The sequence below is a fragment of the Sminthopsis crassicaudata genome, chromosome 4 (assembly GCF_048593235.1).
Source record: "Sminthopsis crassicaudata isolate SCR6 chromosome 4, ASM4859323v1, whole genome shotgun sequence".
Lineage (NCBI taxonomy): Eukaryota > Metazoa > Chordata > Mammalia > Dasyuromorphia > Dasyuridae > Sminthopsis > Sminthopsis crassicaudata.
In genome coordinates, this window is record NC_133620.1 from 144729881 (window position 1) to 144754637 (window position 24757).

Below are 24757 nucleotides of genomic sequence, written 5' to 3' on the forward strand. Positions count from 1 at the left end.
ATTAAGAACAGAGTAGAGAGGAGGGAACATGTCCAACATCTTTAGCCTGACTGTATTTTGCAGCACTTGCTTCTTTGGATGATTGATTTGTCTTTTAACAGAGCTGAAGCCACTGTCTCAGAAAACTGAGGAAGTAAAGGAGGAAACAAAGAAGGGTAAAGAGGTCATAAAAGCAAGAGGAAGAATAAAATGAAAAATAAATGCCAAGAGGAAAAAAATGGTGGCTGTAACTATTTAAAGAATTCTTTTCCCATGTAATTTACTTGAGCTTTTCTTTGCTGGTATTTTGATAGGCACGGGAAACTGAAATAAGATTCAGTAATGTTTTCACTGGAAAGAGAAATTGAGAAAAATATGTGGAATGGAAAAAAGAATTACCAAAAAACCCAGGAACCAGAAAAAGGAAAACCAATAATATGGCATTTAAACAATCCAAAAGTGAGCATAATGGAATCACCCTTTATTCCCTAGCTGCCAGTGAATATCAATTAAGAGACAGATCATTTCCTCCACTGATACAGATAAAACAGTAAGAAAAGATCCTTTAATCCTTCTAACAATGGGTATTTGTTCATATGAGCTTGGAAGACACATTTAAGTGCAGTCTATAACTCTTCTTTTGCAGTCAACTCTATTCCAGAAAAAATGCTCATATAAAGGCCACTGTTGTTGGTATGTTCAACCTTTTTGTTTTGTTTGAAAGTAATCTTTTGTGTTAGTAAAAGCAATACTTTTTAACATTTGGGAAATGTTAAATATGAGCCAATCCATACAAGTATGAAATATTGTACATTATAAAAAAAATGGAAGCGTCTTTAATTTATTGATCCTAATAGATTGCCTAAATTATATGTCTATTAGGAGAGGAAACATTTCTTTAACTTGATTAGTATGAATAATGACCACTGCTATAACAGCAAAAACAGCAACAATAACAACTATTACTACTACTGCTACTACTGTTACAACTACACTAGCTTTTATATGGCACTTTTAGTTTTCAAAATGCTTTACATATTTTCTCTTATTTGATCCCCATGGCTCCCACGAGGTAATTGCTATTATTATCCCCATTTTACAGATAGCAAAACTGAAACTGAGAGATAAAATGATTTGTCCAGAATCACAAAGCTAGTAAGTATCTGAAGCTAGTATCTAATTTGAACTCTAGTTTTCCTGACTGCAATCTCAGAACTCTATCTATTATGTCACTTATATGTCTGTAATTCAAAGTGATCTGTTAGTGAGCAGTTCAACCACAAATATCTTAATAAATAGACTCCTTTATTAGTTTTACGGGCAACTTGGACAAATACACTTCATGTGGCCTTAGAGTCCAAAGATCTGAGTTAAAATCCTGACTCCCTTCCTTACTTAATATCCACCTATGTGTCTTTCAATTAGTCATTTTATCTTTTCCCATGAGCCTCGATTGTGAGGTGGAAGATTGGACTAGGTGTTCTCTTTTTAGCTGTAATCTTATAAAACCAATCACTAACCCTGAAGTTTATGTTTGGCTATCCATTTTGATCTCTAATCCAACACTTTTTGAGGCCTAATAGCAAGTTATAGTTGACTGATTTGATTTTTTCTTATCATTTCCCTTTAGGTGCTTGTAACAGTGAAGACTGAAATAGCCAAGGGAAAATAATAAGAAGGAGGAACTAACGATAAGAGTTTGAAGAATTCATGAATTTTAAAAATCAGTTCCTGAATAACTGAGTTGAATGCATATTTTACAATGCTTATTTGATGCCTTTCTAAAGCCTATTTTTCAAAAGAAAAATTCTATATTCCATGTTTTAAAAAAAATAATTGAATTAGGCTTAATGTGATTTCAGATGCTTTAAAAAGATTTGAAAGTAGAGAAAACGTTAAACATAAAATAGTAGATGTGTAGAATGTAGATAAACATTTATTTTCAAACATTACTTTATCATAAAACATACTTCAGCATACTACTAATATGAGAAAAGACTAGAGATTAGACTACTAAAATATATTGGTATAAAGAATTTCTTCATTGAGTGTTAACATGGTATCAAGTATGGACTTCAGATCTTCTTGATTTCCAGACCAGAGCTTTATTTATTACACCATACTACCTCTATAATAACCATTTACCTTTTTTAGACTTGTGTTTTTCTTAGTATTAGATATTCCTAGTAAGTGCATATCTCCTACTCCAACTGTCTAGCAATTCATAGTACCAGAATTCCATGAGGTCACTGAGAAATTAAACAACTTACCCAGAGTCACAAAACTAGGATGTATTAGACATGGGACTAAAAGACAGCTCTTTCTGACTCAGAGTTAGCTCTTATCAACTACACCATGCTGTATTATCTTAGACTTCACGAATGGCCCCAAGTGGGTCAATATCTAGTTCTTGCTCTCTGTCATAACAAAATGAGAATTCTCACCCCAAGAGCAATGACAAAAGGACCATCAATGAACAAGAATTTATTTAGTACTTGCAATGTGCCCTGTCCTGTGCTAAGCATTGGGAATATGGGCAAAATGAAAGACAATCACTGCCCTAAAGAATCTTACGTTCTAATGATACCTTTTTATTTTCAAAATTTTCATGCAAAGATAGTTTTTAGCATTCACCTTTGCAAAACCTCGTGTTCCACACTTTTCTCCTGCCCCTATTCCTCCTCTAAACATCACAGGAATCCAAAATAGATTAAACATGTGTTCTAAACATATGAATCTTACAGTATAATTGAAGAAGGCAACATATAAAAAGCAGGTGAAAAGGTGGAGTTGGTACCCTATATGGGAAATGGCTTGGGTAGCCACTGTAAATCAAGGTCTTGGGATGAGTCATTCAATCTGAGGTGGATGCTCCTTTCCCGGTGTCAGAATTTGGCAAGACTTCCGGCTAAGATGGCGGCGTGGAGGCAGACAGCTGCTTGAGCTCCTCGTTTTCTCTCAGAACTTACTTCATGACAAGCCTCTGACTTAATGCTTGACCCAGAAAGAAATCCACAAATGATCACCAAGAGAAGACATCCTTGAAAGTCGCCAGAAAAGGTCTGTGTTTGTTCGGGGGAGGGTCAATCAGACTGGGCGCAGACTGAGGGCAGACAACCAGAGCAAGACAGGCAGCTCACACAGCTCAAACCGGAGGGGGAGGGGTGTGATCTCTGCCGTTTCTGCGAAAGGGCTTTTGCCCCAGTGTAGATGCTCCGTCTTGGCAGCAAGCCAGGAGCAGCAGAGAGGGTGTAAACACCGGAGGTGAAGATTAAAACCCCAGAAAGCCAGCGTCTCTCAGAGCCCGGCCACCCCCAACCCCCACCTGGACTGACTCCGTGCGTTCTCAGAGCCTCAGAGCGCAGACTCAATACAGTCATTGCTGTTCTGTTAGTGGCTCTCTGCTGCCCTACCCCCAGTCTGTAGAGGAAGCCCATTAATAACATCCAGCCCTATCCCCCGCAAAACAGACCAATTGTTTCTCTTGTCAGTTTGTTTTCTTTGATTCCTACTCTGACAAAATGAACAAAAAATTCAAAAGGGCTCTAACCATTGACAGCTTCTGTGTGGAGAGGGAGCAGACTTCAAATGCTGAGGAGACTAGGAACAGAATGTCCCCAGATGTATCCCCTGGGAGAGATATAAGCTGCTCCTCAATACAAAAGAACCTCATAGAGGAAATCAAAAAGGCTCTCACAAGAGAGCTGGAAGAGAAATGGGAAAAGGAAAGGGAAGCTTGGCAAGAGAGCCTGGAGAAGTCATCCCATGCATTCAAAGACAAAATGGATAAAGAAATCAAATCATTGAGAAACAAGATTAGTGAGCTGGAAAAGGTAAACAACTCCAAGGAAAACAGGATTAGTGAGCTGGAAAAGGTAAACAACTCCAAGGAAAACAGGATTAGAGAGCTGGAAAAAGAAATCAGCTCTCTAAAAAATAAAATGGATAAAATGGAAAAAAATTCCATAGAAGATAAAAACTCAATTGGACAATTACAAAGAGATATAAAAAAAGTGAGTGAAGAAAATACATCATTGAAAATTAGACTGGAACAAGTAGAAATGAATGACTCAAGGAGAAACCAAGAGGGAGTCAAGCAAAACCAGAGAAATGAAACAATTGAAAAGACTGTCAAGTACCTTACCAGAAAGACAACAGACCTGGAAAACAGATCCAGGAGAGACAATTTGAGAATAATCGGACTCCCTGAAAAATGGGAGGAAAAAAAGAGCTTGGACACCATTTTCGAGGAAATTATCAAAGAGAACTGCCCAGACGTTTTGGAAACAGAGGGTAAAATAGACATTGAGAAAATTCATCGATCACCTACTGAAAGGGACCCTAAAATCAAAACGCCAAGAAATATAGTGGCCAAGTTCAAGAACCATCAGACAAAGGAAAAGATATTGGAAGCTGCTAGAAAAAAACAATTCAGATATGGAGGATCCACAATAAGGATAACACAGGATCTAGCAGCGTCCACATTAAAAGAACGCAGGGCCTGGAACATGATATTCCGAAAGGCTAAGGAACTTGGTATGCAGCCAAGAATAACTTACCCAGCAAGAATGAGCATCGTTTTCCAGGGAAGAAGATGGACATTTAACGAAATAAATGAATTCCATCTATTTTTGATGAAAAAACCAGACCTACATAAGAGGTTTGATCTTCAAATACAGAACTCAAGAGACTTCTAAAAAAGGTAAAAAGAAATCTTGAGAACTATACTTCTGTCAAAAAAATATGTAAAGAACATATGTACAATTTGTCTTAGAAACTAGAGGTGGAAAGGAGATTATATCATAAAAAAGTATAAAGTGGTGGTACTACATCTCATGAAGAGGCAAAGGTAACCTATTATATCTGAGAGAAAGAAAGGAGGGAGATGAACATAGCGTGTATCAATAGACATATTCGATTTATGGTGAAACTTCTTCCACTTCATTGAAAAGTGAAAGGGAAGGAGTAAGCTAAGGGGAAGGGAATACAGTAATTTCGAGGAAAAGGGGTAAAATAAGGGGAGGATCTTTAAGGTGGGGGAGGGATCCTAAAAAGGGAGGGCTGTGAAAAGCAAGTGGTGTTTACCAGTTTAATACTGGATAGGAGGGTAAAAGGGAAAGAAAGGGGAAAAGCATAAGCAGGGGTTAATAGGATGGCAAGCAATACAGAATTAGTCCTTCTAACCATAAATGTGAATGGGGCAAACTGCCTCATAAAGAGGAAGCAGTTAGCAGACTGGATTAAAAGTCAGAATCCTACTATATGTTGTTTACAGGAAACACACCTGAAACAGGATGAGACATTCAAACTAAAAGTAAAAGGGTGGAGCAGAATCTATTATGCTTCAGGCAAAACTAAAAAAGCAGGAGTAGCCATCCTCATCTCAGATCAAGCAAAAACAAAAATTGATCTAATTAAAAGAGATAGGGAAGGGCATTATATCCTGCTAAAGGGAAGCATCAATAGTGAAGCAGTATCAATATTAAACATGTATGCACCAAGTGGTGCAGCATCTAAATTCTTAAAAGAGAAATTAAGAGAGCTGCAAGAGGAAATAGATAGCAAAACTATAATAGCGGGAGATCTCAACCTTGCACTCTCAGAATTAGATAAATCAAACCACAAAATAAATAAGAAAGAAGTCAAAGAGGTAAATAGAATACTAGAAAAGTTTGATATGATAGATCTTTGGCGAAAGTTAAATGGAGACAGAAAGGAATATACTTTCTTCTCAGCAGTTCATGGAACCTATACAAAAATTGATCATATACTAGGGCATAAAAACCTCAAAATCAAATGCAGTAAGGCAGAAATAGTAAATGCATCCTTTTCAGACCATAATGCAATCAAAATTACATTTAATAAAAAGCCAGGGGAAAATAGACCAAAAAATAATTGGAAACTAAATAATCTTATACTAAAGAATGATTGGGTAAAACAGCAAATCATAGACATAATTAATAACTTCACCCAAGAAAATGACAATAATGAGACATCATACCAAAATGTGTGGGATACAGCCAAAGCAGTAATTAGGGGAAGTTTTATATCTCTACAGGCCTACCTGCATAAAATAGAGAAAGAGAGGGCCAACGAATTGGGTTTACAACTAAAATTGCTAGAAAAGGAACAAATTAAAAACCCCCAGACAAACACAAAACTTGAAATTCAAAAAATAAAAGGTGAGATTAATAAAATTGAAAGTAAAAAAACTATTGAATTAATTAATAAAACTAAGAGTTGGTTTTATGAAAAAACCAACAAAATAGACAAACCCTTAGTAAACCTTATTAAAAAAGGAAAGAGAAAAAGCAAATTGATAGTCTTGAAAATGAAAAGGGTGAACTCACCACTAATGAAGAGGAAATTAGAACAATAGTTAGGAGCTACTTTGCTCAACTTTATGCCGATAAATTCGATAACTTAAATGAAATGGAAGAATACCTTCAAAAATATAGCTTGCCCAGATTAACAGAGGAAGAAGTAAGTAGTCTAAATAGTCCCATCTCAGAAAAAGAAATAGACCAAGCTATTAACCAACTTCCTAAGAAAAAGTCCCCAGGACCAGATGGATTTACAGGTGAATTCTACCAAACATTTAAAGAACAACTAACTCCAATGCTTTGTAAACTATTTGAAAAAATAGGGATTGAAGGAGTCCTACCAAATTCCTTCTATGACACAGACATGGTACTGATACCTAAACCAGGTAGATCGAAAACTGAGAAAGAAAACTATAGACCAATTTCCTTAATGAATATTGATGCTAAAATCTTAAATAAGATATTAGCAAATAGACTTCAGAAAATCATCCCCAGGATAATACACTATGACCAAGTGGGATTTATACCAGGAATGCAGGGCTGGTTTAATATTAGGAAAACTATTAGTATAATTGACCATATTAATAATCAAATTAATAAAAACCATATGATCATCTCAATAGATGCAGAAAAGGCATTTGATAAAATCCAACATCCATTCCTACTAAAAACGCTTGAGAGTATAGGAATAAATGGACTATTCCTTAAAATAATAAGGAGCATATATTTAAAACCTTCAGTAAACATCATATGTAATGGTGATAAACTAGAACCTTTCCCTGTAAGATCAGGAGTGAAACAAGGTTGCCCACTATCACCATTACTATTCAAATATAGTACTAGAAACTCTAGCCTTGGCAATAAGAGCCGAGAAAGAGATCCAAGGAATTAGAGTAGGAAATGAAGAAATCAAATTGTCACTTTTTGCAGATGACATGATGGTATACTTAGAGAACCCCAAAGACTCTGCTAAAAAGCTATTAGAAATAATTCAGAATTTTAGCAAAGTCGCAGGATACAAAATAAATCCACATAAATCCTCAGGATTTTTATACATTTTATACATTATATATAAATTGATAAAAAATAATGATTTATTGTTGCACTTACTATTTTTATTACTAAGTACTTCCTAGGTGACAAGTTTGGCAATGAGAAAAAAGAGAAAAATGGAAGAATCCCCTCTTGAAAAATATGTAATCTACCAGGGTTTTTCACATATACAGGTTACAATGTTGGGCAGTAAGAAAAGAGAAAAATGGAAATTTCCCCTCTTAGGGAATTTATAATCTGGCAGAGGATTCATATATACCTGCAACATATACTCCATAACAAATAAAATGAAGCTGAAAAAGGAGTGGGATTGGACCCTGTGTGGGAAATGAAAAGTTGACTGATCTGGATGTCTAGTGTGTGTGTGTGTGTGTGTGTGTGTGTGTGTGTGTGTGTGTGTGTGTGTGTGTATTTCTCTCTTCCCTCATTCAGCCATCAATTTGGTTTGGGCTTTCATTATCTCTTTTCTGAATTCTTCCAAGAGCTTTTTCTCATTGCTCCTTTTCCTTCTCTTGCCTCCAATCAGTTGCCAAAGTAATATTTTTTTCAAAGTACAATTCTAAATGTGTCACTCTGCTGCTTAATGAGCTCCAGTAGACCCCTCTCACTTTTAGGATACAATTTAATATCCTCTTACAGTTAGAGCTCTTTATAATCTGTCTCCTTTCCTACTTTTTCTAGCCTTTTTACAGCTTACTCTCCTCTACATACTCTGTTGTTCAGTTATGTCTGACTTTTCATGATCCGTTTGGGGTTTTCTTGGCAAAGATCCTGGAGTCATTTCCCATTTCTCTCTCCAGCTTATTTTACAGATGAGGAAACCGAGGCAAACACAGTTAAGTGACGTGCCCTGGATCACACAGCTGGTGAGTGTCAGGTTCTCCTGACACCAAACCCAGTATTCTATCCATTATTCCACCTCATTGTTTGCCACTGCCCCCCATCCACCACAGCCTCCATAATCCAGCTACATTGGACTATTTGAAATTCTTTGAACAAGATTCTCCATCTCTCATCTTAATAACTAGCTGTTCCCCAAGCTTGGAGTACTCTGCTTCCTGGCTTCCTTAAAGACTCAGCTGAAATCCCATCTTTTGTAGGAGGCCTGTCCTAGTTACTCTCATGCCCTTATTGATTACCTCCACCATTCAGATAACTATTATCTACTCTGTGTCTTACATGTAACTAGTTATTTACAGTCTGTGTCCTCCATTAGAATGTACACTCTATGCAGTACAGACTGTGTTTTTTACTTTCTTTGCACCTCCAGTACTTAGCACATTGTCTGCTATGTTACCAAGCAGTTAATAAATGTTGTATTGACTAAATTATATACACCTATAAGCACATACAAAACAAATAAAATAAATACAACATAATTAAGGGAAGTGTGGGCAATGAGGTGAATAGTGGATAAGGGGATTGGACCTGGAAGCAGGAAGACTCATCTTCCTCAATTCAAATCCAGTCAGTCACAGACACTTACTAGCTATGTGACCTCAAGCAAGTTACTTAATCCCATTTGTCTCAGCTTCCCCATCTAGAAAATGAGCTGGAGAAGGAAATGACAAATAACTCTAGTATCTTTGTCAAGAGATCCCTAAATGGTGTCATGAAGAATCAAACATAACTGAAAAACAAGAAATTGAGGGAATTTGGAAAACCTTCATGTTGACTATGTTGTTTCTAAAGTGTCTTGAAGGATCCTATGAAGTGGAGAAGAGGAAGTTCGAGGCATGGGAAGACAGTCAATGAAAGTACAGGGTTATGAGTGTAAAGACCAGCAAAAAAAGCCAATTTGGCAAGACTGTATTCTGCAGAAAGATAAGTAATGTTTAATAGGATTGGAGAAGTTGGTTGGGGACTAGTTTTGAAGAGCTTAAAAAGCTAAACAAAAGAGTTCTTATTTTATAAGAAGCAAAAGGTGACATTGGAATTTATTTAATTGGGAATGATATCTTTAGACCTGTGTTTAAAAGAAATCACTTTGGTTGAAAATGTGGATAATGAATTAGAATAGGGATGGATTTGTAGCAAAGAGACTAATTAAGGGGTAATTGCCTCTATAGGAGAAAGAGGTAAAGATCTCATGGCAGTTGATGACTGTGAGAAAAGGCAAAGGAAATTTTGATGTTCATTAGCTACAATACCAGACCTTGTTGGGAGAGAGTTATATATGAGCAAATTTCATAATTATGAACATGGATTCCAATAAACCATCAGTCAAGAGTAAGACATGAGACATGACTTAGAAGAACCAAGAGACATTTGAAGCTAGTTGCCAAACCAAGTATAGGTGTGTAGTCTTTAATGATCCTAATTATGTCTGCCATCTAAGCTCTGTTAATGAGCTAAAAGCCAGGGATAGAGTCCTAAGATACAAAAAGTCAGAATCATACAAAAATAGAATTTGCAGAGATTTTGTGCTGAGAATAATACAGGGATGCCAGACTTGGAGAAGGAGGTTATGGAAGTCTCACCTCCAAGTACTGGCCATATAGCCTCTAAGTCCACATGCTAATTTGGGTCAGGAAGAAGAGAATGTAGATTCACCAGGAGGGAGAGAAGCTCTTAAAATAATAACCAGGGAAGTTTGATTAAGCAGACAAAGACAGAGAGGAAGACAGGTCTATATAAGAAGAGAAAGGGAACCTGAGGTGAATAGTTAGAGGTGTGGAAAGGCTCAGGATATATTTGATTACTTTCCAAATAGGACAGTTAAACCCTGGAAGAAAGATCTTAGGTGGTCAGATTGGGAAGGATGCCCCTTATTCAGGAGACAAAAACTTCACTATTCTGGATAAAGCACCAGCCCTGAAGTCATGAGGACCTGAATTCAAATCCAGCTTCAGATACTTAATACTTCCTGGCTGTGTGACCCTGGGCAAGTCTCTTAACCCCAGTTGCCTCAGCAACAAAAACAAAAACAAAAAACTCCAAGATTATGACTACTGAGTCAAGGATGATGGGAAGCATTATAATTCCTTGCAAGCAAGAAATCTAGGAAGATTCATAGTCTCATAATCAGTTTTCTACTTGATACAGGGTCAGCTCTCTCTTACTTTTTCTCAGGGTCACATAAACAGGTTCTGGAAAGACTAAGCTATATAACAACCTGGCCAAATTGAATTTATTAGCTAGAAATCCAGCTTTGACAACAGTGAGCTGAACTTACTCAGAGAAGAAACCAGGAAGAAGAAATGCCAGTCAGGCAAGAGAGGGAGCATTGAAGATGAATGCCTGGTTTCTGGCACATTTTGCATGTAGGATCAGGATTAACTGATGAGAACTTTTTAACTTGGAAATTTTCCCTTTCTTGGTTATTTTAATCCCTTGTATGTTTCCTTATAGTGCTTAGTAATAAGAACTTTAAAAAAATCTAAAGAAGGATTGTGAGTTGTTTCCAGGGAACAGAACAAGGAAGAAAGGAAAAGGCCTACTCCCTTTCCAACAAGGTTACCCTGGGTAGCTGAACTTAGTATGAAGAGGAAAGTAGGGGTCACTAGTTGCATAAGGCCTCAGGCATGGGTGGAAAAAGCAGGGTTTTGGAGGATAGTAGAGCCTGGTTGCCACATCTGTGGCATCAATGATTTTAAGAAATTTATCTATACAGTCTAGCCTAGTGGATGGCCAGTTAGAAACTAGTCAATTTTTTACAGCCAATTAAATTCAGAATTGTATTTTGGAGAGAGAGTATCTTTTTTATTTTATTATTGTATAAGTTTATTTTTAATACACATTGATTTATGAATCATGTTGGGAGAGAAAAATCAGAGCAAAAGGGAAAAGCCATGGGAGAGAGAAAAAAACAGAAAAAAGAAGTAAACAGAACATTCTTTTTCTGGATGCAGATGGCATTTTCTGTCCAAAGTCCATTGGGATTGTTTTGTTGGAGAGAGAGTAGGACCATAAAGGCTTAAAAAGAAGGGATAAAGTTTGAAGTTCAAGCCTTTTGGAGAACTATTCCCTCACCAAGGGGACAACATCATGAGCATCATTCCTAGGGCATCTCTATTCATCCCTGAGAAGACCTTTTTTCTTTGTTTTTCAGTCCCAGTAAAAAGAGAAGAGGCAAGAACCCCAGATCATGACAAGGTCAAGTAGTCCCATGATGTCTAGGGAACTTCCCCCAGTAGTCAAATCCTGTTCTATCTCACCAAAGTCAACATTACTCAAAAGAAGACTACCTTTGACCAATCTTACTTTCAAATTACTTAATAGTGCTGAGAGCACTGTAGCTGAATTTCTGCTTTGTTGATATCAAGCATCTTGGTAGCAAAGTCCTTTGAATCTCAAATGCTAATAGCTTCTCTGCTCCAGGAAAATGAAAAAAAAAAAAAAAAAAAAGACAGTTCTCTATAGACTCTTCTCCATTAGGATGAAATTCTATGAGGGCAGGGAATGGTTTACCCTTTTTGTATCCCCAGAACTTGGCATATAGTAAAAACTTATTTATGTTTGTGGACTGATTGGTTGAATTTTTAGCAGTATAATGTGATGCATGTGAAAGTGTTTTAAATGTTTTTTTACATTTAAAGCATTGCACAAATGTAGAGCATTATGATTTCATTACTCTGAATTACATAACCAGAATTTTAGAGTTTAATGTAAATTATACCTAACTCCTCTATGATGTCTAAATTATCTCTCCAAAATATCCTGCCAATGATTAACTAATCATATTAGCTAGTCATTGATATAGCACTTTTAATTTTGTGAAGCAATGTTGTATCATTTAATCTTCATAATACCATTATTAGTTATACTCATTTCACAGATGAAGAAACTGAGACAGGGAGGTTAAGTGTCTTGTTCAAGTTTTATTGTTAATATTCAGTCATTCAGTCAGTCATGTTCTACTCTTTGTGACCTTGTAGACCATAACATGCTATATAGATAGATAGATAGATAGATATAGATATAGATATTTCTTTTATTCTTTTTTTTTTCCCTGTGGCAATTGAGGTTAAGTGACTTGCCCCCAGTCACATAGCTAGTAAATATTAAGTGTCTGAGGCCTGATCTGAACTCAGATCCTCCTGACTTAAGGGCCAGTGCTTTATCCACTGCCCAAATAGCTGCCCACACCAGATATTATATGTGGCAATATTATATCCTTAGCAAAGATACTGAAGACTGATTTAACATTTGCTTTTCCAGTGGATTAAAGCAAAAAATTAAGTGAATTTTACACAGCTATTAAGTATGTGAGGCAAGGCTTTAACCCAGCTTTTCTGAGTTCAGGTCTAACCTTCTCTCCAATACATTATCTTCTACCTTCTGTTTGAATATCTTTGTGACAAGAAACTCACTACAATGAAACAATCCATTCAATTTTCTGAAAACACCTAATGTCTGGAACTTTTTTACTCAATGGGAAGAAATATGTGGATTTTTCCACATAGAAACTAAGGGATATTTAGAGGAACTCAGTGTTAGTAACTTTTGTTAAAAACCAATATTTCATAACGAAATCACTTCTTACTTCATATATTTAAAAAAGTGATTTTAATTTCTTGTATTTTTTGTCAATTATGGATCACTTTATTAAGTTATCTCATATCTTCTCTTCTTTAGGCTAAATTTCACAGTTTCTCTAATCATTTCTCAGAATACCTGGTTTTCATTGTTTGGATGTCTGTTATTTGTTTTGCACTCTCTCCTATTTCTGTGCATCCTTTTAAAAGTCTGGTGATCCAAACCTGGAAATGCTATTGTAACAAGAGTCTGACAAATGTTTATCAGCAGGGTTATCACCTAGCACTTTTGATCCTACTTGTTTGACTATGTCTTTGACTTATAAACATAGAAAAGGGATCAGAGAAATAGCAAGGATCATTTCCTCCAACTCACTCATTCTATGAATGAGGAAACTGAAGCTTGAAGAATTCCAACTCTGAAGATCTATTTAGAGCTAGAGATCCATCATACCCATTTATATTAAAACATATATTAACTATAAATGGGTAACACCTTTTTGTTTCCCTTTTGAACTTTTAAAAAAGAAAAACAAGTGAAGATTGCTGAGAACTATTGTAGTTCAAATCAAAAGGACTATTTTAAGAATCAAAACAAACAAAATAAAACACTCTGAAACAAAACAAAATTCCTATTTGTTTTCCAATATGAATTCAATCCTTATATTTTACCTAAAGTGAAGAGTACAATTTGGAAATGATCTTCATGTTTCTGCTAACAAAGAAAAAGAATATTGAGCAACATGGCTATTTTAGAAGACAATTGAACATATTTTTGGCAGGTGTTTTAAGAAGTAGTAGGCTGCTGCTCAGATTTGTTAAATGAAATCACTGTAGGTTCCCCTCCTCTTTTCTCCTACTTTACTTTCACTGGGGCAGGAAAAGGAGGGAAATTCTGCTGCCATGGTTACCAAGACTACCCATCTAAAATCTCTGTCAGCAAATGGAATATTCTTTGTACAGGTTTTAAGTTGTTGCTTCCAGGATCCTGGTCATGGTGGTCTAGGATATTTGTTTTTCAGACATTTCAGTTATATCTGACTATTCTTGACCCCATTTGGAATTTTCTTGGCAGAAATACTGTCATTTTCTTCTCCAGTTCATTTTACAGATGAGGAAATTAAGGCAAATATGGTAAACTGACTTGCCCAGAGTCACACATATAGTAATCATCTAAAGCTGGATTTGAACTCTGTCTCCAGACCAAGAACTCTATCTATCTACTGCACCACCTAGTAGTTCAGATTCTTAAGATCATAAATTTAGAAATGGAAAGGCCCTTCCATCCTCATCATTTAACAGATAAGGAAATTGTTGGCAGAAAAAGGTTAAACCTAAGGTCAGGATGGAATTTGAGTGACAGAGGCAGGATTTGAATCCAAATACTTGGATTTCTGATCTAGTGCACTTGCCCACCAAATTGTATAAAATTGCAAAATATAAATTCAATGCCAAAATATTCAATAATCTGGGAAATCCAACATCTGTTGACCCCAGATCTCATTATTTGTTCTAGTAATACAGTGAATTGTTTATCATATAGAATTATCTTTAAAAGAGAAATAAAAAACGTCTTGCAAATGAAGATTGACTTAAAAATAATTGTTCATAAGCTATAAACCTGGAAATGCCAAAAAAGAAATAAGAGAATAACAAATCTGGGAAATATCTTACCTGGAGAAGTTGAGAAAATGAACATGACGAGTGAATAAATAGGGCTGTTCTGCGGTACTTATATTTTTAATCAATTCCATCTGAAAAAAAAGAAAGAAAGAAAAAAAGGTATTAAATAGAAGGAATTAACAAAGCCAAAGGGTGTTATTTGTTTGGCACCTTTTATGCATACTCTTACCTCTTGGACCAAGTCAGCAGATTTACAATTTCAGAAACATTAGCAAATTTGAAATAAGCTTGCTACAGTATTTAGCATATTATTCCAAGAGTTTATGATCCTGTGTCTAATTCAATCAACTGCTACCATGCAAACAATGTGACAGATTAATTGATTGGAATGAGCTAATAAACATGTTGTACTGAAACGTAAGTGAAGACAGAACCTTGATCTCTCAGTTAAACCTAAATCTAGACAAGATGTTAATCACAATTTTATTCTTCTATAAAATTAAGTTATTGAAATTTGCAAGAACATTTGAGGGCAGTTATCTGTGGATTTTTAAAATATGCAAATAAAATGATGTTATTCTTTGTGATTTTTCTATTTGGGCTCTAACCATTTATAGAGAAAATATTTTATGAAGTACATACAAACTCCTAAACCTCTTGAGGTTAACCAGGCTGTTTCTTATCTGGTCTGCTCTAAATTATAAATCATGCTGGTCTTAGTGGGTGGCCACTGAGTTATTTAAACTTTATTCTTCATAACAGCAAATAACAAAATGGAAAGGTATTTCATGAGAGTGGAAATCTCTAACTTTTATAGTCTTCTGGAACATGTCAAGGATCCAGAAAATGTTAAGCAAAATCTGTAAAAAATTCCAGGCATTCTTTTTACTCTCTGATTTCCTGATTTCTGCTTTCCTTGTATTTTCTAATTGACCTCATCAAAAACATACAAACTAGATAGTTTTTAAAAAGAAAAATAAATTTGTCACTATGACATTTGAAGAAAAATAGAATTACATTAATGTCAATGTTTAATAACCCCTTACATTTGGGGCACCATAGATTTATAAAGAAATTATAAAATATACAGGAAAATATGAAGAAGCTATACTAAGTTTTCCTTAATCATTATATTCAACTATTTTTAAGCAATAGCTATTTGTTGCAGATCCACTAACTCACATAGTACTGACTATATCATTTTATATTTGTTTGAGTTAATAACGGTTGTTTAAATAAATATTTATAATAAGGGGCCAGTTAGGATCTTCTAGCCCCACTTGGTCCTTAAGAAGGGACAAGAACATGTAGCAAGTAGGAAGATTCAGGACATTTAAGCTCAACCTTGTCACCCCTGTTGGCTAAAACCATGATGAATAGCATCTGTTAATCCTTTGTCACAAATGTAAATTACACAGAATTTTCATCAAAAACCATTAGTGATGTGCTTCTCTTAGCTTGCAGTCAGTCACAGGCATACTAATTTTCTTAATTATGTAAAACATATGGAATCACAGAAAAATTAAAATTATTTCTTGCTTTGTCCTTCATACTCCCTATTTATATTTTTAACTATAATTTATATTCTTAAAGCTTTGGTTTTACCCTTTCTTTTTCTTGGGGACTGACAGAGTCCTCAATAGAAAAGATAATCTGGAGTTATGGTGTGTTTGGGTTTGGGGTTCTGATGTTTAGTTATGCTGAAGTCGTTCCAGGTACATATTGGTAAGTGTTCTGTAACTTAAAAATTTTAGGTAGTTGTTTTGAGATGTTGAAAATGGAGAGATCTATTTCTAATGATTATGTTTATTGCATTATTTCAAAGGAATTTGAAATTTATTTTATATTTTGATGAATAGTCTTTGACACGGTCAGTATATGTCAGCAACTGGATTTGATTTCCAATCTTCTTGATTCCATTCAGTATGCACACTGCCTCTTAAAAGTATATTATATACAATTTATCTTTACGAATTTCAACATTTGAAAAATAGCTCTTTTTTGCAGAGGGATATATGTGTGTGGGCCTCTAATAGATTCAAAATTTTTTCATATCCAAAATGTCTGTTATCTACATATTAGTCAAATATTAAAAAGGTTTTCATATCTGAGCTTTAGATGTAGGTGATAGATCAGAAAAGTCAAAAGGAAAGATGCTAGAAGCATGTAGGAGATTGAAGTGAAAAAAAAAAAAAGAACAGAAGAAAAATGATTTCTTTGATCATTTTCAACATCATTTACTATCTTCTCCAAACAAATGTCACAGTACAAAGCTTGTTGGAAGAACAGTAGTGGTTGGATTTGTAGAATAGTGTCATAATGTTCATAAAGCTGTCTTCTTCCAAAGAGAAATGGATTCGAGTTGGCAATGTGCAGCTCTCACCAGCTGCATCTCTAAATTGAGTACAAAGGAGAGACCTATTTCTAATGCCCATTTTTATTGCAGCTTTTCAGAAGAATGAAAGAATTTTAGGCATCATGTATTTTGACTCTGACACGTCAAATGCACTTTACTACTGCACCATTAAATAATAACATCTTTATGGTGCTGATTGAATTGAAAATGGTCATACACAGGGTTTAGCGCCTCATATTCTGAATATCATTTAATTTCTCTTCAGGCTCACTCTGCCAAGCTGTCACTGTCTTCAGACTATATCTTTGAGCTCCATATGCCACTCACCTAAGTTGCTTCTACTATTCTTTTCCCTGGTTTTAGTTACTTTTAGCCTGACTTGAGCCTACCATAAATAGAAGGTAACCACAGTAATGGCTACAAATCCCAGAGAAACCACCACTGGTCCCACCCTTGTTCCTTCAGGGATTAAACATAGTTCTCTCCTCCCATCCCCTGTATAGTCATTTAATTAACATTTACTTTTGTTATTCTAGCATAAAATATGAACTGTAAATGGAAAATGACAATCATCTAGAGAATAAAATATTTTTGAATGTCTTAATCTTTAGGTTGGATTTGAACTGGGTCTTCCTGAGTTTCAAGTCCAGCCCTCTTTTTTATTATGCCTCCTGGCTGTAGTTCAGAGCACTGCAGATGCAATTAAAAGACCAAAATTCAAATTCTAGCTGTCACTTACTAGTCTTGTGACTTTTGGGGTGTTCATTTCCTTCTATAAAATGAGAATAATGTCTGCACTACTCACCTTAATAGCACTGTGGTAAGAATCAAATGAGATAATATGTGTAATTTGTTTTTAGAAAATGATTTTGTAAACATTATTGTAAATATAAATGAGTTTGTCATACACCATTAGCCCAGGTGAAAAATTAAAGCAGAGAATTTAAGGATTTTCTCCAAAAGCTCTTTTTCCTGAAATATTCTGATAATTGAGTCCATCCTGATCACTTGAAACTTGAATTTCCTAAATAATAATGCTAACTCTTTTTGTAATTTTGCTGGTACAACTAAAGATATTTGGTTTGGATAAGAATGATGTAGGATCTGTGAAAGGCCCACACATATAACCCTCTGCAAAAAGGGGCTCTTTTTCTATATTAAAATTTTTTTTGGGGGGGGAGCTTTTTCTTTTGCTTTTATTACAAGCATATAATGTTAATTGGTAAAATGCTGAATACATGCTTCACTATCATAAAATCAAAACATTAAGCAATATTCCAAAAATATTTTTAGACAAAAACTAGCCACCAAAAGTACAAAAACTACACAGCAACACAAAGCATGAAAACTGTAATATGTTGAAATTCTTAAAGACAAACACAATACGGCACAGTGAATGGAATCTGGAAGACCTGGATTCAAATATCCCCTGGTTTCATAAAGGAGCCATCTCACTTTTAAAGTCTCTAACTAAGAATGTATGTCTTTTTTGGATGGTAGTGGTGGTGGATGGTTTTGTTTGTTTTATCATTTCCATGAACTATTAGTTTTGTTTTTTACTTATTAATTAATAAGTATCTTTTATAAAACTTAGTTTCAAACTTTTCATAATAATTAAACTCTGAAAAAATGGAGGTTATAACAGAAAGAAAATAGACATTATAATGAATAGATCTGAGAGTTGAAATCATTATAATATGGTTGTATATCACCTATAATATTTAATTCTTATCAGCAATAATCAATAAACATTTAGTAAGTACCTACTAAGTGCCAGATATTATTCTGAAGTACTGGGAATGAAAGTATGAAAAAAACATGGTCCCTGTCCTTAAGCAGTTTACAATCTATTTGGGAAAAACAACACAGAAAAAAAGGAAGCTGAAAAGGAGAAGAGGGCAATGATGGGTAGGAACTAGTCCTGTGATTTCTTTGGTATAGGGAACTTCCTAATGAGGCAATTTCCTCAATCAATGTAGCATCTTTTCTGAATCTAGAGTTTTCTAGAGCAATGGAAGGTTAAATGATTTATTGAGAGACACAGCTGGTAGATGACAAAGATGAAGTATGCAAACTAATTTTGCTGAGGACATCTTTCTATCCATTATATCAAACATCCATTCATGTAGTTCATAATGTAGTTTTTTAAAAGCCATAATGTAGCTAAAACAGAGAGGGAAATAGGCAGAAGCAAAAACAAATTCTTAATGAAAAACTTCTTCAGGGCAGTAGGGCATTTCAAAGAAAATCTTAAGAAACTTCTGAACACTCCATGAAAGAGACAGAATGGTGCAATTTAGTTGAAGAAAGATATTAAAAAACAGAACATCTGAAATTGATCTTTTAAATGGGAAAGGAAAAAGGAATAAAAGCAAATAGGATTTTACAATGAAAAGAAAAAATAACTTCAGTGTGTATTCTCATCATGTTATACCTTTACCTCATAATTTCATAGCTGCATTAGTCCAAAAACCCTTTGTAATGTTCTGTGTCCCCTGCATTCCCCAGGGAAGACTATTTTAGGATTATTCCTAACAATAATGATAACTATCCTACTCTAGTTTGAATTCTTGTCCCATATATAGAAACTTGATACTCTGTAATTCTGCAAAGCAGCTTAGATGAAAGGAAGGCTACATTTTTAAAAATCACCAGTGAGAAAAGAGCAACTTACAGGAGATCTCAAAGTTGCCCCTTAACCTCAGGCAGGATAGAGGTAGTTCAGGTAGAGGAAAGGTAGTGAAAAACAGCTCAGAAGCTTTGGATTTGGGCTGTATCGCTTACTACTTATAGGTCTGACCCTATACCAATTCTCAGAGCCTTCATCTATGAAATTGTGTTAAAATTATAAAAAAGATGGGAAAACAAGCATATGATAAAGTGTTGTACAAATACATTCTAATATAAATATATATCATATATAACATTAAATGCATGATATACAAAACACAAAATATTATGCAGTTATGAAAATTCCATTCCCAGCCAATATATGCAAAGCACATACTCCAGGAGAAATAAAACTGTTGCTTTACATTTATTTCAGTCACAGCAAAAAGATCAATTTTTAGTAAGAATGAGCCACTAGGTGGCACAGTGAATTGGGTAAAGTCTTGAGGTTTTCATATTAGAACAAACTTTTGAATCATCAAGAGAATCACTTCCATAGTGATGATCAGAAGAAATAAAAGTTTCATTCTTTCATGGTTTGTTAATTTTTCCATCTTTCCTTCTATTCAAACCACTAATCACAGAATCAAAGAACCTTGGAATTGAAAGGACCTCACTACCATTTAGTTCAGCACATGCTTGAACAACCATTTCCTTTACAACATCTATACTTTTCTTGAAGACCTCCAGTGAAGCAGAACCCACTTCCTCTCAAAGCATCCTATTCTACTTTGCAAAAGTCCTATATATAGAACAAGAGAGTCTTAGCTCTGTCATTCTCTAACTACGTGATCATGGCAAGTCATTAACTTCTTTCGACTACAATTATTCATCTATAAAAGGAAGGCATCAAGCTACTTCCCAGGTCTAAAATGATGTTGATTTCATGCCTAAATTTGCCTCTTCATCCATTGCTATTAGCTTCTAAGATCATTACTTCCTACCGGAAGACAGGTGTACTGAAGGTGTTTTTCTGACATAATAGTTCATACTGATTTATTCACACCCTCTTGCCTAGTTATTTGTGATCAAGTGTTAGGATTACTAAGTGAGAACTCAGGTTGTCTGGATGGTGACAAGGTGAGAATTCAGGTTTTCTGGACGGTTACAAGGTGAGAACTCAGGTTGACTTGATAGAGGGGGCAAGCTCATTGGCTGGGGTGGTTCTTCCCAGAAGCCCTTGCATTATCCCACGCCCATTCTCTGGGAGGATAAAAAGAGACAGCAATGGGTGCAGAGGGCAGATCAGCCTGGAGAAGGATAAGAGCTGGAGGAGATTCAGAGCCAGGATTCAAGAGGAAGACTTTCTGCATTACATCAGGCCTGACGGGGCTCTCTGCAGGAAGGGAAGTCACTTCTAAGGACAAGAGTTAACAGCAACTGCCTGGAGACAACGGTTCATTACAGGAAGAAGAATCTGTCTGAAAGATTTGAGTAGACACAGCAGATCTCTTACCAGAGAGCGATCCGGCAGCTTCTGGAGACCACAGCTCGCTACAATTGGCGTCCACACGTGGGGCAAGGACTTTTGCTTATCCTGACAAGAAGAGCTAGACCAGACCTTCGCATTTTGGCGCCCGAACAGGGACAGACACAGTCCTGATTCCAGTAGAAAAGCCTCCCATCCAGATCTCAGTCTCTCTGACCCAGAACCGTGAGTAAAGAGGAAACTTTGTTAAAGATTAAGTGAGTGTGCTAATAGATAAATAAGGAACTTAACTTGTTAAGGGCTAAACCAGGAATCTCTTATAGTGAAATGGGGCAAACACCTTCTGTTCAAGGAAAATGTTTAGAGAGCATCATCAAGATTATGAAAAGCCAAGGCTTGATTATAATTTTAGAGGAGATTACTGAACTTTTAAGAACTGTGAAGGTTATATGTCCTTCTTTTTCTCTGGAAGAAGAATTGGATCCAGATGAATGGGAATTAGTAGGAGAGCAATTAGGTGAACAGTACAATTACCTTTGTGACATTTTACCCTTTGGTTCCAGACCAAACTCAGTTTCCAAAGATACAATTCATACCTACAATTTAATCCAAATGGCTTTAAAAAATGTTATTCTAAAGGAAGAGATGAAAGAGCAAAATGGGGAGGTGTCAACTAAACTAGATGAAAAGGATGAATCAGATAACAATGAAGTTAAGTACAATTCTGAGCAACAGCAACAGGAGCACCTCCCATCTCCTCCCTCAATTAACCCTTCAGGGGTGGAGCAAGAAGGAGGAGAGGAAGAGGCAGAAACACAAACAGAATTGTCTGTGAAGCAGTCTAAGCCTATGACAAGATTAGAAAAAGCATTGGTTAAAGCTAAGAAAGAAGGACAGGATATAAGTGATTTTATACATGCATATCCTGTGATTGAAAATATTGATTCTGTAGGTCATAAAAGGAGAAGATATGCACCTTTAGATTTGAATAAAATTAAGGATTTGAAAAAAGGTTGTACCCTTTATGGGGCTACATCAGCTTATGTCAAAATGTTACTAGATGGTTTGTCTTATGAAGTCCTAACCCCGAATGATTGGAAATCCATAGCAAGGATATGCCTGGAACCTGGAGAAAATTTATTATGGCTTGCGGAATTTCATGAATTATGTAAAATTCAAGTCAGATGCAATTTGGAAATAGGAGTTAACACACAATTCACTTTTGAGCACTTGGCTGGTGAAGGTCGGTATGGAGAGAATTCGGAACAGATTAATTATACCATGACAATATATGAGCAAATTGCTAAGGCTGCAATAAAAGCTTGGGGTGTCCTTCCTGGACAGAAAGATCGTGGAGAGGCTTTCACTAAAATACAGCAAGGTCCCAATGAACCTTTTGCAGATTTTGTGGGACGTTTGCAAACTGCTGTCAAAAGAACTATTGGAGAAAATTCAGCTACAGAAATAATGACCAGACATCTGGCTAAGGAAAATGCCAATGAGATTTGCAAAAGAATTATATGGGGATTAGACAAAGATGCTCCTTTAGAGGAGATCATAAGACGCTGTGCTACAGTGGGAACAAATGCTTTTTACACCCGGACAATGATGAATGTGGAAAGACAGGGTCCCTCCTGGCAAGGGCCTTCTAGAGAAACTCGGCGATGTTTTCAATGTGGAAAAATTGGACATCTAAGAGCTTAGTGTAGGTATGGAGATACAGTGAGAAGACAGGGTGAGAGAAGACCTAAAACCCCATGTCCAAAATGCAACAGAGGACTCCATTGGGCATCAGAGTGTAGAATAATTCAGGGAAATGGGATGAGGGGCCCAGGTCCAGGGCCCCAGGCAAAAAAGACTTGGGGCATGATGGCAGCTGATGTTACACCTAAAGAGCCTTTAGAAGGCCAGGACTCTGATTTAATCAATCAGCAGAAAAGCAATCACATGGCAGAAAGGGATTACCTGATAAGTCAGTCAAAAGGCAATCAGATTGCAAAAATGGATTACACTTGGGGAGAATACAGGCCTTTTAAACCAACAGGGCTGTGCCCAGTGCAAACAACTCCAATGTAATTGTCAGATGATGAGAAGAGATTTAGAAAGTGGTAAATAGAAGGAAATTAGATAAATTAACTGCCTGGGAGAGAGGGTTTGCTTGTATTTCTTCAGCAGGAGAAGGAATCAGATGGGTGCCAACGAGTCATATTCGCCTTGTCCATCAGAGAGAGACAGAAAAAGAGAAAGATCTCAAAATAAAGGAGAAGATCTAAGAAACATCTGACACTGAAAGAGCATGGATAATAAGAAGACTGTTAAAGAACTTTAAAAACCAGCAGGAATCATTGGACTTCCTCACACAAGATGAGACTAATGGACAATGGACTTATGGACATTTATAAATTTTCAATTTATGATTATGTTATATACTTCTAGCATGTGTTATGTTACTATGTTACTATATGCTTATGTAATTTATGTAATTATCTGTAATACTTCCCATATTGATGGATTTATGTTTCAAGGTCATGACTGTCCTATGTTCTAAATCAAAAGAAAGGGGGAGATGTTAGGATTACTAAGTGAGAACTCAGGTTGTCTGGATGGTGACAAGGTGAGAATTCAGGTTTTCTGGACGGTTACAAGGTGAGAACTCAGGTTGACTTGATAGAGGGGGCAAGCTCATTGGCTGGGGTGGTTCTTCCCAGAAGCCCTTGCATTATCCCACGCCCATTCTCTGGGAGGATAAAAAGAGACAGCAATGGGTGCAGAGGGCAGATCAGCCTGGAGAAGGATAAGAGCTGGAGGAGATTCAGAGCCAGGATTCAAGAGGAAGACTTTCTGCATTACATCAGGCCTGACGGGGCTCTCTGCAGGAAGGGAAGTCACTTCTAAGGACAAGAGTTAACAGCAACTGCCTGGAGACAACGGTTCATTACAGGAAGAAGAATCTGTCTGAAAGATTTGAGTAGACACAGCAGATCTCTTACCAGAGAGCGATCCGGCAGCTTCTGGAGACCACAGCTCGCTACAATCAAGAATATGAATTATTAACTAGTAGCACAGTCCTGCATATAAAAAAAAAAGCCTATCTCTCAGGGCTGTTGTGAGTGCTCTGTAAATCTTAAGGCATATATGAATTTGAGTTATTATGAATATCATTATTATTATGAACTGGTTCATAAGAATGGAATCTGGCACTTCATTAACATGGTAAACCAATCAGTTGAACTAACTATAATGTCTCACAGGTACAATTCAATTTCATTAGAACAATAAGTCCTTTTTATGTTTTATTAAAAGCATGTTTTAAGGTCATAAAATCATAGATCTGGAACTAGCAGTTTCCTCAGAGGCTATCTTGTTCAACACTTTCATTTTATTGATTAGGAAACCGAGGCTTAAGCTATTTGCCTAAAACATAAACATAATAAGCATTTTTAATTCAATAACTTAATTCTGCTCTCTGAGACCAAATACAAATCTAATCTCCACCTTCCCCTTTTTTTCTGTGAAAGTCCTTAATCCTTGATAACCACTAGAGTTTTCCTCCAATGTCTTTTCTTTTCTAGATTAAATACAACCAGTTCCTTATATGGCATGATTTTAAGCCTCTTCACCATCCTGGTTGCCATCAAATAGGTGTTTTGCATTCGATGGTTTATGATCGAGGTTCGGGAGTTTTAGGGTCCTCAAACAATAAGAAGAAATGTAGAAACCACCTAAAATTTTCTTTCCTTTTCTGGCTCTACTTTATCGAGTATCATCAAGCTCTCTCCTTAGGAATACTGAAAGAAAACTAAAAAATGTTGACTTGTTTATTATATTTTAAATTTTAATGAAAATG

General features: G+C 35.9%; 1 protein-coding gene across 3 annotated transcripts in view; it reads right to left on the minus strand.

Annotated features, from left to right (window-relative positions):
* The window catches only part of UST (uronyl 2-sulfotransferase), a 380057-nt gene that overhangs the window by 129938 nt on the left and 225362 nt on the right, over positions 1 to 24757 (minus strand). For all 3 annotated transcript variants that reach the window (XM_074309586.1, XM_074309587.1, XM_074309588.1), the window contains exon 4: positions 14507 to 14586. In XM_074309586.1, coding sequence (XP_074165687.1) covers positions 14507 to 14586 — 80 coding nt within the window. The remainder of the gene's footprint in view (positions 1 to 14506; positions 14587 to 24757) is intronic.